Source organism: Coturnix japonica, chromosome 12 (genome assembly GCF_054131305.1).
Source record: "Coturnix japonica strain WE chromosome 12, WE-NBRP24, whole genome shotgun sequence".
Classification (NCBI taxonomy): Eukaryota; Metazoa; Chordata; class Aves; order Galliformes; family Phasianidae; genus Coturnix; species Coturnix japonica.
The window spans coordinates 5,665,693-5,681,597 of record NC_140674.1 but is presented as its reverse complement, the minus strand read 5'-3'; the positions used below and the strand labels follow the sequence as shown (position 1 = coordinate 5,681,597).

The window sequence follows — 15,905 nt, the reverse complement described above, 5'->3', positions numbered from 1 at the left end:
TAATTTCAATTCTTTTTATCCATAAATGACAACACAAAGCACTGTGGAAGGGAAGCAAATAAGCTACGAGTCCTGGGAATGGGCTGAGTTCTGTTCCTTTTATGAAACATTTTCACATCTGAGTGTTTAAAGTAAATGATTTAGAAAAGAAGTTCAGGGTCCTGCACCTTTCATGGTATCATCTCCACTCATCAGGTGAAGTAACTAACGTTCAGTGTTTGGATCAAAGCTTTCTTCTGGGTGATTTCTCTCTTTGTTTTGCAACAAACCGTCCGCAGACTCCTTTAAAACAAAATAATAACAGACTGCATCCAGACAGCAGTTCAGATTAGCCCAGCAAAGGGTGACTTGAAGGACATCCCGTAGCACAGTGTGGCAAGGGATGTGCACGATGCTATTCCTCACCAAGAAGTACAGGAAGAACATCACATGGTAAGGTGTGAAACAGACCAAAAATGTGACAAAATTTGTCACTACAACCTTCTCTGCTCTGGTCATGTGTGTCTGGGAGTTCTCTGATTTTCTGTGGTTTCTCAGACACCTGATGATCTGAATGGTGCAGAAGGCCATGGCCACCATGCTGCCAAAGAACATCATCTCCAGGGTGATTATCAGGCCTTTGTTTTCCCATGTGCTGTTGGAGAAGTTGTGGAAGCAGGATGAGATGTTGTAGCTCTCCTCGTGAAACCGGGATGTAGACACAGCCCCAGCTGAGATGCCCAGACAGATGACAACACAAACCAGAGCAGCTTTCTTGGTGGAGCGCAGGGTGGGAGCCATGAAAGGGTGCTGGATGGCGATGTAACGATCTACGCAGATGCAGAGGGAGATGAGGATGCTGCCATACATATTTATAAAGTAAAGACTCTCCAAGATGGAACAAAACACAGCCCCCAGTTTCCACTTGTCCTGAAGGTGATAGGAAATAATTTTAAAAGGAAGAGTGAAGAGCAGCAAAGTATCCAGGAAAATAAGGGCTATCAGGTAGACTGTCGGTTCTGACAGCTTTTTAGCTGGAAAAAACAGGAACGAGAGGGCCAGCACATTGAATAGCAGTCCCAGGATAAATGTGGGAGTGTACATGATCAGCTGGAACAGCTCTACTCTGGGGTTGATGCTGCTGTTGGTACAGGTGTTGTTCATGTCTCCAGGTATACTGAAAGAGAAGCAAATCACCTTCACCACAAGAAGACTGAAGACCACATCTAAGACCTGTTACAAAGGCCAACGAGGTCTGTAAGTGTCTGCAGACCTAGAGATAATTTTTCTCCTTGGGCTGTGGTGTGCTGGTAGAGACTCAATCTTCAGAAGAAAATGAAACTTAGGAACCCAAATGTTTGCTTAAATCAGCCAGACTTACCGCAGCTGGTAAACTGCTGTCTGCTGCAGAGGCACAGCAAATGTACAGTGGTTTCTTCTCCCTGAGCGGGGATGAAAAATATCAAGGTAGATAGGTCTGAGCAGGGGACCTGAAATAATCCTCGCTAGAAGAAAGCTGGACCCTGCCCCCAGGCTCTCCTGATAAGGATCAGGAAGGCTCTCATTGGTTTCTGCAGCCAGAATCACTTACAAATCCAAATGCGCAGGGATACCTGGTTCTTTCTTGCAGCCAAATCTGTCACGGCAGATGTTGTCTGTAAATAAACCCTGTAAATGTCTCTGTTAGAGCCCAGAAACCACCTTCATCTGCCTCCCGGTAGCTGTCGTTACTTTTACCTGGTGTCTCTTTTACATGAGTTACTGACACTGATGCTGTTTCATTTTGGATCTGGCAGCCTGTCATCAGGTGGACAGTGTAAGTTCCTGTTCTACAGACCAAGCCGCTTCCCTGGCATTTCAGAGGTAAGCTCTCTTGCCCTGTAGTTTGAGACATAGATCAGCAGAGTGGAAAAATAATTCTTGCATAAAAACTAGCAATTCTTAGAAAGGAAGAGCAGGATGGCAGTTTGCTCTGTAAGGACATGCTGATGCCAGGTAAACAGTCCAGTAAACTGCTTGGTTACATTGCAGGGAGAAGCATCCCCAGTGACACTGCTCCCAGTTCAGTGCCTGGGAGCTCAGCCCCTGCAGCAGCAGCAGGGCTCGGGGTTTTGCTGGGGGTAGCACTGGGCTCTCAAGCCTCCAGATTCAAGTGGGGTTACAACAGATGAGGGGTTACGCTGATGAGCTGGAGCTGCACAGAGGCACTGCGCTCAACAAAATGGTGTGCTGAGCCCACAGTGTGCTGCTCTCCTGCAGGGTCCCCGTGCTGGCATGAAGCATTGCCAGTCCTTTTAATGCTGGGAGGGAACCCACTGCTGAGAGCCAAAGGGATGACAAGCTGGTTAAGGAATTCCTGAAAAGTTATTAGTATTGAGAAAGTCCTTTGCTGCATTGCCTTTCTAGAAGATTTCATTCGACCTTTCTTTTTCCTTCAGTGTTCTTTTGTTTTGTTTTTTAAATAATGGTGTGTCAAAGGAGGTTCTATATCTAGGGAAATAAAATAAGAAAGTAAAATTTCAGCTTCTTACCTGATTTACTTGGTCTAGTGATGATTAAAAGGCATTTCAGTCTAACTTGATGTATAGGTTTCTAAACACGAGAAGATGGTTCATTCTTTCTTCAGAAACAAACCAAAAAAACCTCAACAAGTAAATATGTTATAAGCAAAACAGATGACAGAGAGCACATTTAGTTTTCAGATCATGTAGCAAGAAGAAGGTTTTTAAGGTAAGATTTCCCTATAATGTAATGCTGTCTCCTGCCAACTCACCTTTGGGTTATCTCTGGTGCTGCTCATTGACTTGCTCCCCTTGGCTTGTAGAATTCTTGAATCTTGTGTGATCTTTGAAGGCTGTGGAGTGAGCTGCATGCAAAGAAACAGGCGGGCTGGGTGTTAGAAAGCACCACGTGCTACTGCTTTTTTTTCATCACATACAGCAACCGATCCCCACTCTGTCTACACACGAGTGCTATGTAGGTGATCTGTTACCAGAGGAGTGAATTCTGGCCCTGCAGAGCTTTGTATGACTTCTTTCTACAGGTGTGTTAGCTGCCGAGATGTGCTTTAAACTATAACCTGAGCTTTCGCTGTTAGTGCCTTTTCCTTTTCGTGCTACCAGAAATGAAAAAGAGATCATCAGTTTTCAAGGGTGACCTTAAATGTTCATTTTGAGTTGGTATTTAAAAGAAAAAGAAAAAAGGAAAATGGTTGCTCTTACATCTGCTTATTCTGCTGAGAAGCAGGGGATTTATCTTGGAACAGTGTCAGGTGCTGACTGCATTAAGGGAGAAACAGCAAAACTATCTGTTGTTTTACTCATTGTATGTGTTTTTGCAATCCCCTTTAATAAAGGAGGAAAGAAGGATGATGAGGGTAAATTTGGGGCTGCTGGGAGTGTGGGACAGAGCCCAGCCACCATAGATCTCTGTATTCATAGAGCTGTTTCTCATTTTCCCTTGGATGCATCTATTCTCATGGCACATAAGCACTGCCTGCCCCACCAGAGCCTGCACAGAAGTGTTGGGCAGAAAGCCTTGTGTGGCTGCATGTCTGAAGAAGGATGCTCTGAATAGGAGAGGATGGGGAAGCTGAAATGCTGGAGTTGTTCTCAGCACACCAAGGTTTAACCACTGCCAAGGGCTGGGCTGCTTTTTGTCAGCAAACATCCTGGCAAGCTTTTTAGGGAGGAATCTGTAGCCAAGTGGCCAGGATGGTGTGCAAATGGTGCAAATTCACTTGGAGAAGGTGTGAAACTGAAAGGGTGGGAAAAAGTGATGCTGAGGGATGACAGCTAAGGGGAAATGAAACAGTGTGAGTAACATATAGAAGGGCTGGGGATAGTCCACAACAGCCTCCCAGACTGTTGATTAATAGTGCAACTTGTGATGCAGGGGTGAGGAAGCTGCAGGCAGGAGAGATACCTTTCTTTTCACACTATAGGCCTTGATCTGTGCTGGTAGGTTTTGATTCTTCAGCAGAACCATGAGACTGGGTGGGCTTTCCCTTGTCTTGCAGACTGGCTGGTTGGTCTGCTCAGTTCTTGCACCTCTTTGCACGTCACTGATGCCACCAGTGAGCAATGTATCATTTGATGCTACATGCGTCACCTCATAGCTTTTTCCTTAAGAAGGAGCTGTTCCACACATGTTTTGACTTGGGTTGAGAATTTTACCATTTCTCTATGACCACCACACAGATTTGCCCTCTAGGCCATGCAGGTGGCCCTGGCGGGCAGCAGATGAAGCTCTGCTCGTTCCTTGCGCTCACCTTTGGAGCTAACCTTCCCCTAGCAGTGCCAAGCTGCACCAGCCAGCTCAGGGTGCCAGTAACCTAAATCAGAGTCTAATTAGGGAGAAAAATAATTGTTCTACTCAAGGAGAAAATTCACTGCTATGGTCCTCTTGCTTTCCTACTTCATTTCCACCAAATGCCCTTCAGCATCTTCAAATTTCAGTTTCTTTCACTTCCCCCTTGCCCTCCCATGTCCCCACTCCTGGATTTTCCCTTTTTGGAAAGGCTGCTATAGCCTGCGCTGGAGAAGAAGCTCTGGGAGCCAGCCAGAAGGGGACAGCAGCAGGGAACAACAGGCTGGTCAGTAGGTACCTCAACAGGGCAATGTGCAAAGCATTAGGATGGTTCTGGGGAAGCTTTTACTGCTTGCCTGGGGTCACCTTGAGGGTCTGAGCTCATCCCTGAGCTGTTTGATTCTGCTGCAGGGCTTCAAGGAGTGGCACAGGAACAACACCCTCCTCCTCCATCCCACCTGGCTGGAGGAGGTCCGGGAGGCTGTTGGAATTTGTTACTCCTCACCCTGAGCCATGGATCACATCCTGGCTTTGGGTTACCACGACATCCCCACAGGATGCCTGAGACCTCCAGGTGAGCCAGAACTTGGACGCCATGTCCCTCTACCTAAACTCGTTGGCTCTGCGCAGCCATTTGTTATTGAGTTGCTCCATCTCGTGGTTGGAGGTGAGCACTGTAAGAAGCTCAGTTTCAGCACTGCACTGTCTTGGCCTCTATCTGTGGCTGATCACCAGGAGGAACAGTGTATCCTGTAGCTCAGACGGCTTATCCTATAACTACCTCCACCAGCAAAGCACTTGGCCCCCTGCACTCACTGCCTTTGCTCCGTTGTCCACACCGTGGGTGACCCAGGAGTAATGAGCAAAGGGAAACCAAAACTCTCTGCCTTTTGTGATGGGCAGAGGGTACAAAAGCATAGAAACAGCTGAAACAGAACTTCTCCATAGAGAAAGTGATCATAAGCATTGCTGGTGAAGCCAGGAAACTGCTGTGCCATTGCAGGGTTCTGACTTCAGGGGGAAGCTGGCTCACCAGCTTTTAGTGTTCCTTGGAAGGACCCAAAGCCTGAAGGAGGAACCTGCAAACCCTGGCTGTGCAGCAGGACCATGACTGTCTCAATGGAGAAAGGTTCTTTCAGTGGTGGAGGAGCTGAATGCGCTGCCTGAGTGAGCAGGTGAGCTGATGTCTCTCTTTGAGGTGGTTTTGAGTTTGTCGAAATGGATGACTCATTTCAACAGAGATATCAGCTGGGGATGCTGCATGGGGCTCTTGAGGACATGCCAGCAGGTGGGGTATTTTCTGTCAGTGCTCTGAGACTGGTAAAATTTGAAACCAGTGAATATTTTTCCTCATTATTTTACTACATGGTCTAAAACCCAGGCAGTTCAGGCATTTCCCTACCTGCTTGTTCTGCTCTCAGCTGCACGACACCTGCTGCCAGCCTGCAGGAGACATGTGGGTCACTCAGACCCTTACCTACATTTGTCTTCATACTCAGATTGGATATTTAAAAGAATTTCATCTCAGAGCACTGAGACACTGCACAGCTGCCCAGGGATTGATGGGGTCACCATCCCTAGAGGTGTTTCAGAGCCATGGAGATGTGGCACTGAGGGTCAGTGGGCATGGTGCGGTGAGGTTGGACTTGGGGATCTTAGAGGTTTTTCCAACCTTAATGATTTTATGATTCTGTGATATAACCCCAATCCCTGGCCTGACAAAGCAGACACTTCAGTTGTCCTTGTGCAAGGTGGAGGAAAAAAAAAAAGTCAATAATTGAAGATGATTGAGGAGCTTTCGCTTTGTTATTCATAGAGCCAATGTGCACATAGAACTCTAGGCTGTATGACTGCACCTCCTGTCCAAAAGGCAGCCATACACATTTTGAGCCATCCAGGCTGCTTGTGTGGCTGATGAACTGTGTCCCACCAGCGTACTGCTTGTGGTGACCAGCATCAATCAGCCACCACGTAGCATTTGTTCTCAGCGTTTTCCACATCTCATTTCTGGAGGCGTGTGAACTAGCACAGCATGTGTGTACAGTGTGTGACAAGTTACTGCAGCCTGGAGGGCCTCGAAAATCATTGTGAGAAAATGATTAACTAAGCAGGAACATGAGAGTCATTTTAGGAAAGAGAAAAAGTGCTTCTAATAGGACGTCCTGTCTTTGACTGAAGCCAGCAGTGAATGTTTAGGGGAAGAATGTCAGAAAGTGGGATCCTGCTGCTGACAGCACTTCCAGCAGCAAGTTGCTCAGTGAATAAGGAAAGAGTGGTCATAGAGCTGCCCTCACTGAGTTCCCCAGGTCACTTCTTTCTTCCCATTTCCCACAGAGTTCTGCTGACATATATCTGCGCAGTGTGTGATAGACTTTTGTCTATCCAGCAGGCAAGTCTAGTGTTTTATTCTTGAAAACTCAGATATAACCATTTTGTGAGTATTTTAGCAGACCAGTTAGATGTAAATTGTTGAATTGTGATTTCTGGTCTTCTGAAGGTGGCAGAGATCGGAGGGCAGCAAAACTCCAGGTGGGTGGTGGTGGATAATCACCACAAAGAAATGAATGAGAAATGCATTCACAACCATCAGAATGCGATAGCAGTACCTTCCCCTGAATATACATGGAAGCAATACTCCCCGGGATAAGTATTTATATAATAAGTAATAGTATTTCCGACAACTTGTTCTAAAAAAGGGCTTTTTGTCATTTCCCTTTTTTAAATTCATTTTGCTTGCTCAGAGTCTTGCTGTATTGGTACCCAGACAGTGTGTGAATGCCATTCTCTCTCTTCTGGCTGTATAGCTTGGTGTGGACATGTCATTTTTGTGCCTCACTTTGTATCCCGTTGATCCACTGTTACCTCTGCCAAGCGCTGTGCTGATGAGGTGTTTGCTGCACCCAGCCAAGCCTTTTTTAGGGTGATTTGTTTGTCTGCATAGGACATCACAAGGCACCATGGCTGCCCTGCAGGGTCAGGCACTCAAGTCAGGGAGTTTCCACCCTCTCCTGAATGTAACTGTTCTGGTGTCATCCCGGTGATGCACACAGGGGGGATCTGTCATCTTGATTTTTCTGATTCCCATAACATTTTCTTTAGGGTGAGACTGTGCCTTTATGATAAAAGCATGTTGTCTCTGCAGTTACAGTGCGTGCTGGTTGCAGAAAGGATGAAGACAAGAATATCTTTCTCTCCCTTTTTTCCGCAGCTGAGCTCAGGATGTGGTGGCCTTCAAGCAGATCTTGTGCTGTCGTAAGTGCATTGATGGTGTTTGTGCAGAAATGTGCAGTGGTGGGTTTGGGGTAGATCTTTTTTTTTATGTTCTGCTGAAGAGTAATTGCTTTTTTTCATAGCATTTGTTGCTAACAGAGAGAAGGTTGTGTGGGGAAAAGCCCATTCCCTCGTTTCAGTCATATTCAGATAAAAAGCAGAAGAGGTCTCCTTATAGCTTGGTGTCCCTTCGTGTCGTTGGCCCTGTTTTGTATTAGGGTGCAGGAATCTTGGCATGAGCTTGCTTTTGAGATGCTCTCTCTTCTCAAACCAGTTACTATGTAGTAACAACATGCAGACTTAGAAAGAGAATCCTGAATTTCCAGCTCTATTTTTTACACCAAACCCTTTAAAAGCCATCGGTTGATGATCTGATGTGCAGCATCCTGCAGCCTGCAGACACTGATGGGAAGAGAGCTCCTCTGGGAATGGGGCTTATCAGTAGGGCACCAGGGACAGGAGCTGGGACCCCAATGGTGTGTGCTGGCCAGGACATGGTAAGGCACTTTGAGTGGTGAAGGCTGGCTTGTCCCCATGTTGCTGTCTGGCACAAGGGTGAGTGGAGCTGTGTGGTAACCAAAGCTGGGGAGCAGCTTTTGGGCTGCCTGAAAAAGCAGCAAGCAATGTGGTTTTGCAGTGTGAATAATGCCTTTGATGCTGGTTGCCAATAAAATGAAGAACTTGCAAGGTTTAATGCTTGTGAGGTGATATATCCAGAAGGGTTTGACTGTCATATCGTCTGTAGGAAAGCATTTCTTGAACCATATTCAGGATGTAACTGACATGACTGAAGAATATGCTTAGAAAAGCATGCAGCAAATGGCTTAAAAAAAGCCTGCATGCCATGCTCGTAAACATCTGTACCAGCAGAGGTGACCCACTGTTTCACAGCTGCTATGACAGAATAACTGCTGGAACACACCACCCACCCCTCACTGTGCTCACACCCACTGCTTGGTCTCTAGAAACATTCAACAAGCATCACTGAATGTCAATGAGGGCCATTTTTCCACATGGAGGAATTCAGTTCCACCTCTTTGCCTCATATACACTTCCATGTCAGATGCCATTTTGTCAGACTGCCCCTGTCTGTCACACAGCAACTGAACATAATGGGATGTTGGTGGGAAGGCTCAACTTCTGCTGCCATACCATCAACATACGCCTCCGTGTCGTGGGCCAGCATGATAAAATAGGAGGCATTATTTTTGGAGCAGCCCTTGTATATATAAAAAAGAAGAAAGGAAAAAAAGAAAGGCTGAGTTTATGAATTTTCATGATCATTGAAACTTCCCAGCGAGTCAGCTGAAATCATGGGGGATTTTGCTTAACTGCTAATACCGTACTCTTAAGACTTCCCGTACTTATTAATTTTTAGTGAAATCAAATTCGATTGTATAAATACAGCCCTGATGAAGTTGGTACAAACATTTATCAGGCCACATCCTTTTCCTGTTGTTTTCCTGGTAAGCAGTTTTAAAGACAAGTATTTAAACATTTTAGCGTAAAAATCCTCTGGTATTGAACATTTCTTTGTAAATAACCGCAACCACCAATGCAAGAGCATCTGGGACTACAGCTCTGATGCTTAGTTAGCAGTCCGGTTTTTGATCTGAGTGAAGGGGGAGGAGGAAAAAAGTATTTTTGATTTTAAAAATTGTTATTAATTTTCTTTACTCCAGATCGTATTAAAAACCAATTTAATCTTCTTATTCTGGCTCAGCTTTTGCAGTGTTGGCTCCTGGCTCTTCTGCATGAGTTGTTCCAGGATCCAGAACACCATTTCTTCCAATCCACTCTCACTAACTTAATAAAAGTACATTAGATCAGATCTGAGAGGATGATGAGTCCGAGCTTCTCAAACTGAACCTTAGTAGTATATACATATATATAGGGCCTGCAACATTTCAGCCCATCATAAATATGTTCCCCACTGGTAGGAGAAGATTAATGATCCTGAACTGAACATTTGTATTATTGCTTCCCTCTTCTTTAACCCATTTATTAAACTAAGAACTATTGACTGTCTGTGTAGGAGAATTCCTGCTTACGGTTCTGGATTGGAAGATGCACGTCTGGAGGAGATCCCTTAAATGTAACTCCCTTAGAAACAAATGGATACGCTATATGACTGTGGATAACCCCTGTTCTGGCCAGCAGTTTTCACACCAACATCCGAGGGACCACTGGCAGAGGTACGTGATGCTGTTGTAAACCGATTTGTATTAGTTAACTCGGCGCTAGTTATACCATCACTCTTCATTTTGTAAATGCTGTAACTGCAATGTGATGTGAGCTGGGTGCTCTGCCTGCTCTCCTGCACACCTGGACTGTGCTGTGCTGCTGGAGGAGCTGCTGGTGGGGCTGGGAGGGGTCTGGGCACTGCATTCTGAGCCTCCTGGAAACCCAGACTGACTTTTCATGTTGTCTTCATGTCATCCACCAGTCATTTCATTACCCCCCGTTCTCACCATATTCTCCACCCCCAGGCATAAACAGACATTAACACTCCCAGCTCGCAGAAATGAGAAGGAAGGTGACTCAGTCCCATACCTTCCAATATACAGGAAAAAGCAGCTTTTTCTCACTGCTGAGGGAAATCTGGGGCAAGTTCTATGAATAGCCTAAGCTGTGGCTTTCTAGCAAGTGTCAGACCCAGAAAGCCCTGTAGCCAGGCCAGTCTGTGAATGAGCAGAGCTGGTGGAAAAAGACCAGCTCCCTGTGGCTGTGTGCCCTGCTCTGCTGGTGCAGGCACAGCAGCATGCACCCATTGCTCCCAACAGCCTGCAGGGAGGGAAGCGTCCTGCCTGTCTGCTGCTGCTGCCTGAGACTGAGCTGTGACTTTGTTCCACAAAACCAATAGGAACAAACCCCCACAGTTATCTGTTAAAAGACTTGAGACTTAAATGACAGTAGGTGGAAGCCCTGGCACCTCCTGCCAGTGTACTGCTGGTAGTTGGGTAGTTGCAGAGCTCACTGAAGCTCGTGGGCAAACAAACTGCCTGAAGAGCCAATTGTGCCATTAAACAAATGAGGTTCCAAAGTACAGGCTGCTGCTGCTGCTGAGCCCCTGGGGTGGGTGCAAACACTGAAAGAGGTTGAGGTTGGGATAGTATCAGCCACACTGAGCTCTCATTCCTCTTAAAATATTTCTGTTGTTGGAACTGAAAAGTGTTCCACCCACCTGTGGTTGGAATGGATGCAAACAGGGTAGATGGGTTAACTGGTCACAGCTCTCGATTTATGCAGGGGTCAAATAAGAGGCAGCACACAGCAGAAGGCCAAAAGGCAGCAGTTTGAAAGCAGGAGACAAAATTAACCAGGACTGCGTGACCAGGGGTATTTCAAGGACAGAAAGCTGAGGGAAGAGCTCCATAAGGGCTGAAAGAAAGGAAATGGTTCCTTGCTATTTCCTATCTGATGGGCGCTGACAGACAGAATGCAGTGTACGTTCTTTAAAAGTATATATATATATCACTGAGCTAGACTGAAATCTGCAGGTGATGGCTCTCAAAGCATTTGTCTGTGCTGTAATTGAATAATGGTGTAAGATAGAACAGCCGCTTGCTTCCCAGCATGAGCGTGGAGAGAGAGCACATGCTGGTTCCCACGTGCTGTCAGCATCTGTATCAGTGATGTCTGCTTTGGTCCCTGTGTGTTTGTCTGTGCCCATAAAACTGTAGTCAAACTGGCTTTTACACAGCCCCATCCAGCACTGAGTTTGAGGGTGCTGTGATAAATAAGTAATGGTCCAGGAGAACTTCCCAAGCTGAATTACCAGCACTGAAAGTCAAAGAAGTAAAAATAAATCAATAAAAAGGAGAAAGAACAGAGGGTTTGCTGTGCGAATCAGGCAGATGTGATTTAGCTTCATTTAGAAAAGTCTGTAACTCCAAATGAGTCATGCTGCCTTCAGAAAAGGATTCAGTTCTCAGGATGTCTGTGCATTTCTGTTACCTGCTACAGAAACATAAGGGGAAATAGGTCTGAAGACGCTATTACTTTATTGATCTTAGTGTTACATAAAACAACACCACACAACAAACTTGCTGTACTTTGGTTTTGGTGTTTTAGCCCATATTTTACCTCCTGCTGTTTCAAAGAAGTCGTGCCATACACTGTCATCTTTGCAGCGTGGTCCAGCTCTGTAGGTTAGAAGTGGAGAGCTGGAGATCTATGCAGTTCTCTCTGCAGCCGGAGCTGTAATGTGCTGGGTGTGCTCAAGCGTGATAGAATCCTAGCATTGACTTGGAAGGGATCTTTAAAGGCCATCTAGTCCAGCTCCCCTGCAGCCAACAGGGATGTTGTAGACTGAATATAGATCCCAATGACTGCCTGTTTGAGCTCAGCCTACAAGGGGGGTTGTGCACAGCCTCCATTCCAGGAGCATCTGCCGTAATTAAGGGACAGCAGAGATGCTTAATAAGTAGTGGTGTGGTTTCATCTGCAGGATACGGATATGCAGGTCTCTCACAGAGGCAGCGAACCTCAGAGATGTGATTCAGGAGCCCAGGTGTCCTAGCAGCCCTCTGTCCTCGGGCAGGAGGGTCTGGTGGTTGTTGAGGGCAATCCAGATGTTAACCATGTGAACTGCTCACTTGAGATGCAAGAAACATTACATGGATGGTGGAAAGAGCTTGAGCTGTTCCTTGGCATTTCAGTCAGTCAGGAAATACAGCTACTGGGAGGACCACTGGGGAATCAAACGGTGATGCTGAGCCTTGGCAGTGCTGCAGAAGGCCAAAATTAACCTAAGTTTCATTTCAGCACATTGTATGAAAGATAAAATAGCTGTATATTTTTTTACGTATGTCTCATATGACTGGACAACATACAGCCTTTCTCTCTTCTCCCTCCTGCCTTCGACTGGACATTCTCATATGTTTTCTTCAAAGCTGCACTTTTTCTCTTTGATCTCGTGTGATCTTAACATGGCAATCATAAGTGTGAATGCGGTTGTTTGTGGTTTCTATAACAGCAATGTGATTTTACACATGCACTAAAGGTAAATGCAGCCTTGTTCAGAATGAAGATTAACTGTGGAACAAATGTACTTTGCCAGGGGTTGGGAACTTTGACAAAAGCAGCAGTAGACTGGGGCTCCAAAACAGAACACAAAGGAGCAGTTCTCCCATCCTGGTTTTTTAGCACTGAAATTTGCTTGTTTGGGAGGCTGTTGCACTTTACCAAGTAAAGGAAAAAAACAGGTCATTTTTTTAACCTTTCCCAAAGGTTCTGGCTTGCAAGCAGCATCCTGCCCTCTGTGCACCAGGTGGGTACAGGACCAGCAGGCTGCCATGAGGCAGCGCTTGTTGGCAGCTCTTGCTACAGGTATCTCCCACCCTATAGGCAGCTCTAGGGCTGGGGCCCAAAGCGGTGCCTCAGGAGGGCTTGAAGAAGTGGTGAGCTGGAGTGAGAGGAAGCAGATGGCAGGATATGGTTCCTCCCAAACACCTGCTTGTTGAGTGAGCTTTGAGAGCTGCCGCAAAGTCTGCAGATGTGCCAAGTCTGCCCATGGTGCTGCCACCAAAGTCATAAAGCACACAGCTTTCTGTGTAGGCGGTGTGTAAAGCAACAGATCATGATGCAGAGGAAGTGCCAGATGCTGGGGGAGGCTTTTTGCAGTGAAGTTTGGCAGGTGGCATAGCTTAGCATGGATGACAGTCCTCAGTGGCAAGCCTTCATTCCAGGACTGGGTGCTGGGGAGAGAAGTGACACTTAAGGCCTGTTAGCAATGGCAGTGATTTAAGGATGCTAAATAAAAAAATCCATGGCTCTTGCATCCATTTTGCTCTAGTGATCCCTGAGTCATGCCGTATAGTGCAGTGACAGCTGCTGGTATTTCATTTTATTTAACAGATATTTAAAAGTGAAATGCAGAAGAGCAGATTTTCAGGCAGGGCCCAAGGCAATGAGTCGTGCTGCTCTGGGCATGGTTTGACACGGTCTTGGGCCATGCTTGCTGCTCAGCCCCTGCCCGCTGCCTCACCGCACTGTGAGCACTGTGTGCTGTGGGGTGACGTTCTGATTTCCTCAGATGAAAGACACTGTAGAACTTCAGCTGTTCCTTGTCTGATGGTGCGTGCTTTGCTGCAGACACTTGCTTTAGTCTACATGTTGGCCGGATGTTAAAAAGGTAACTGGAAGGTTGAGAAAGACCTCTAAGATCCCCAAGGCCAACCCCAGCGCACCATGCCCATTGACCACATCCCTCAGTGCCACATCTCTATGGCTCTGTAACACCTCCAGGGATGGTGACCCCCACCTCCCTGGGCATCTGTGCAGTGCCTTGCTGCTCTGCCTGAGAAGAATTTATTCCTAATGTCAAATATCCTGGCCCCACAGCCTACAGTTCTGCTTCTGGAAGCAGTCACTGCAGCTGCAGAAGCACAGCCTATGCACAGCGGGCACAGGCCCATCCCCATGGCAGTGCTGCAGGCAGCTCCTTCCCCTGCCAGGCTGCAGCAGGCAAGGCTTGCCACTGTGACTGCCACCGTGCGCTGCATGCTGCTGCATCCCCTGTTCCTCTTCCTCTGAGCCTTCCTTCCTCTTGCAGACAGCAGGCTGGTGGTTGAGGGAAGCAGCAGTTTCCCCTTGGGGTGGCTGAGCAATGTCTTCGTGCCCTGCATTTTGGCAGTGTAGACAGCGCAAAATGTGCATGGGGTGGGGGCTTGTCTCTGTGTTTCTCTTGAAGTCTAGCAAGCATGCTGATTTCAAATTCAACCAAGCCAGATTTCCCACCCTTAGTGTTATGTAACCAAAGGCAAGCGCATTTCTCATCAGTTTGATCAGTGAAGGCATGTTTCTGCCCCTCTTCATAGTACCAGTTCCTCCTAGGAAAACCAAATTCCACTTTGGTGTGTGGTAACCAAGGTCCCATCGTGACCAAGGTGCTGCTAACTGTGGCTCTGCTGCCAAACTCCAGGCACTGCCTGTCAGCTGGGGAGGAGAGAACATGGGGCACAGGGCTGCTGGTCTCTCTGCGTTGTCACTCACATCCTAAAGGACACTGCTCCTCTGCAGCCCATTCCTCACCTTTGGCTGAAAGGATTTAGACCTGAGCCTTGTGGGGGAAGGAGTTAGTGGAATGGAAGATGTTCTGAAAGTGAGGGGGGAGGAAACCTTCAAAACCACTTTGATGAGAGAGGCAAAAGTCTGCATACAGTTGAGAACACCATAGCATTGATTCCTCTTTCGTTCACTTGTATGTATGTGGGACAGGTTTAGTTGTGGTGGTGTGTGTGTTTCGGGCAGGCTGAATTGTGGTGCTGGTGCCCAATTGAAGTATTGCTTAGAGCAACACAATGAAATGTGAGGCTGGGGAAGGATATCTCAGAAGATCAGCTTTGGTCTTCAAACTGCTTTCGACTTTGCTTTGCAGTCTGCAGGCTGCTTCATGAGTGGGGATGGCTGCACTTCTCACTTCTCAGATTTCTGATCACTTGAAATTGATGCGATAAGCTGCTAGCGTGACATTTATTTATGAATATGAGGTTTTATTTAAGCTCTGTCTGTTTTATGCTTTTTTTCACCTAGTATTTTTCATCAGAATGAAGTGATGTTGGCCCGTCCCTGCAGATCATGTGCTCTCTTTGCCCATGGCGAGTCAGGCACTGCCCGTGCTTTGCTTTGGGCTTGGATCCTGCCTCAGCTGCCTTCCCACCTGCAAATCATGCAGTGCCATACTGAAAGCTGTACATTTTGAAGGCTGTATGAAGCAATTTCCAACTAGCTCATACACTTTCTATTAAACTGGTTACTTCAAAGGGGTTTTTGGGGTAATAGTAGCTTTTTAAAAGTTCAGCATTATATATATAGTTCTATAGCATTTGAAGTGAGTGGAGTGGCACTGATATAAAGTTTTGCTCTCACATAGGGCTGGGAAATTTCAGATGAGATAATCCATCAGGGAAGAACAAGATCTAGAAAGTGTGGGGGAAACCCTGTGCATGAGTTTGATCTTTTTTTCTGTTTTCTTTTTCTTTTGGCTGAACCACTCTCATGCTCGATGGTCTTTCAATTGCTGTATGACTCTACCCACTGAAGCCTGGGAATCACATTCATTGCTGAACAAATATTAGCTAGTTGTAGAGCATTGGTGGAGTAACGTACCACTGATAGAACTGTCCCAAGGGGCAGTCAGCTTTCTCTTGTTTCTTGGAGGCCTGGCCCAGCCAGACAGGATGATGGAAGGGCCCCAGGTCCAAAAGCAGCAGTGCTGCAGGCTGCTCTATGCTGCTGAAGGAGGCATCTTGGATGGGTTCTGCAGGATGGAGACACAACTATATTTCCTGTAGCCCTGAACTACAGGTAGGAACTGATGGTCGGTCTGGGAGTCTCATGTGAAA

General features: G+C 46.6%; 1 protein-coding gene and 1 long non-coding RNA gene across 5 annotated transcripts; one reads left to right on the top strand and one right to left on the bottom strand.

Moving 5' to 3' along the window:
• LOC107318006 (lysophosphatidic acid receptor 6-like) lies at positions 1-2,859 on the bottom strand. 4 transcript variants are annotated; one of them, XM_085512825.1, is made up of 4 exons: positions 1,717-2,702; positions 1,571-1,634; positions 1,361-1,421; positions 1-1,156 (listed from the first exon to the last, which is right to left on the bottom strand). In XM_085512825.1, the coding sequence occupies exon 4, from the start codon at positions 1,141-1,143 to the stop codon at positions 205-207; it is 939 nt and encodes a 312-aa protein (XP_085368951.1). In that variant the 5' UTR covers positions 1,144-1,156; positions 1,361-1,421; positions 1,571-1,634; positions 1,717-2,702; the 3' UTR covers positions 1-204. The 4 variants fall into 4 exon arrangements, with proteins under 4 accessions (XP_085368951.1, XP_085368949.1, XP_085368952.1 ...); XM_085512823.1 differs by having other exon boundaries at positions 1,571-2,702; XM_085512826.1 differs by lacking the exons at positions 1,361-1,421; positions 1,571-1,634; positions 1,717-2,702 and adding an exon at positions 2,753-2,859 and having other exon boundaries at positions 1-1,176.
• Positions 1,711-9,752, top strand: LOC146758839 (uncharacterized). Its single transcript, XR_014933180.1, has 3 exons — positions 1,711-1,842; positions 7,496-7,539; positions 9,593-9,752. It is a non-coding gene; the product is annotated as an uncharacterized LOC146758839 (long non-coding RNA).
• The last annotated feature ends 6,153 nt before the right edge of the window (positions 9,753-15,905 follow it).

Excerpts from the sequence above, each read along its gene's own strand:
- LOC107318006 (XM_085512826.1), bottom strand. The coding sequence starts at position 2,851 with ATGCAGCTCACTCCACAGCCTTCAAAGATCACACAAGATTCAAGAATT. Across the intron at positions 1,177-2,752 it reads GCACCAGAGATAACCCAAAG|GTGATTTGCTTCTCTTTCAG; the intron begins GTGAGTTGGCAG and ends CTTGTGGTGAAG.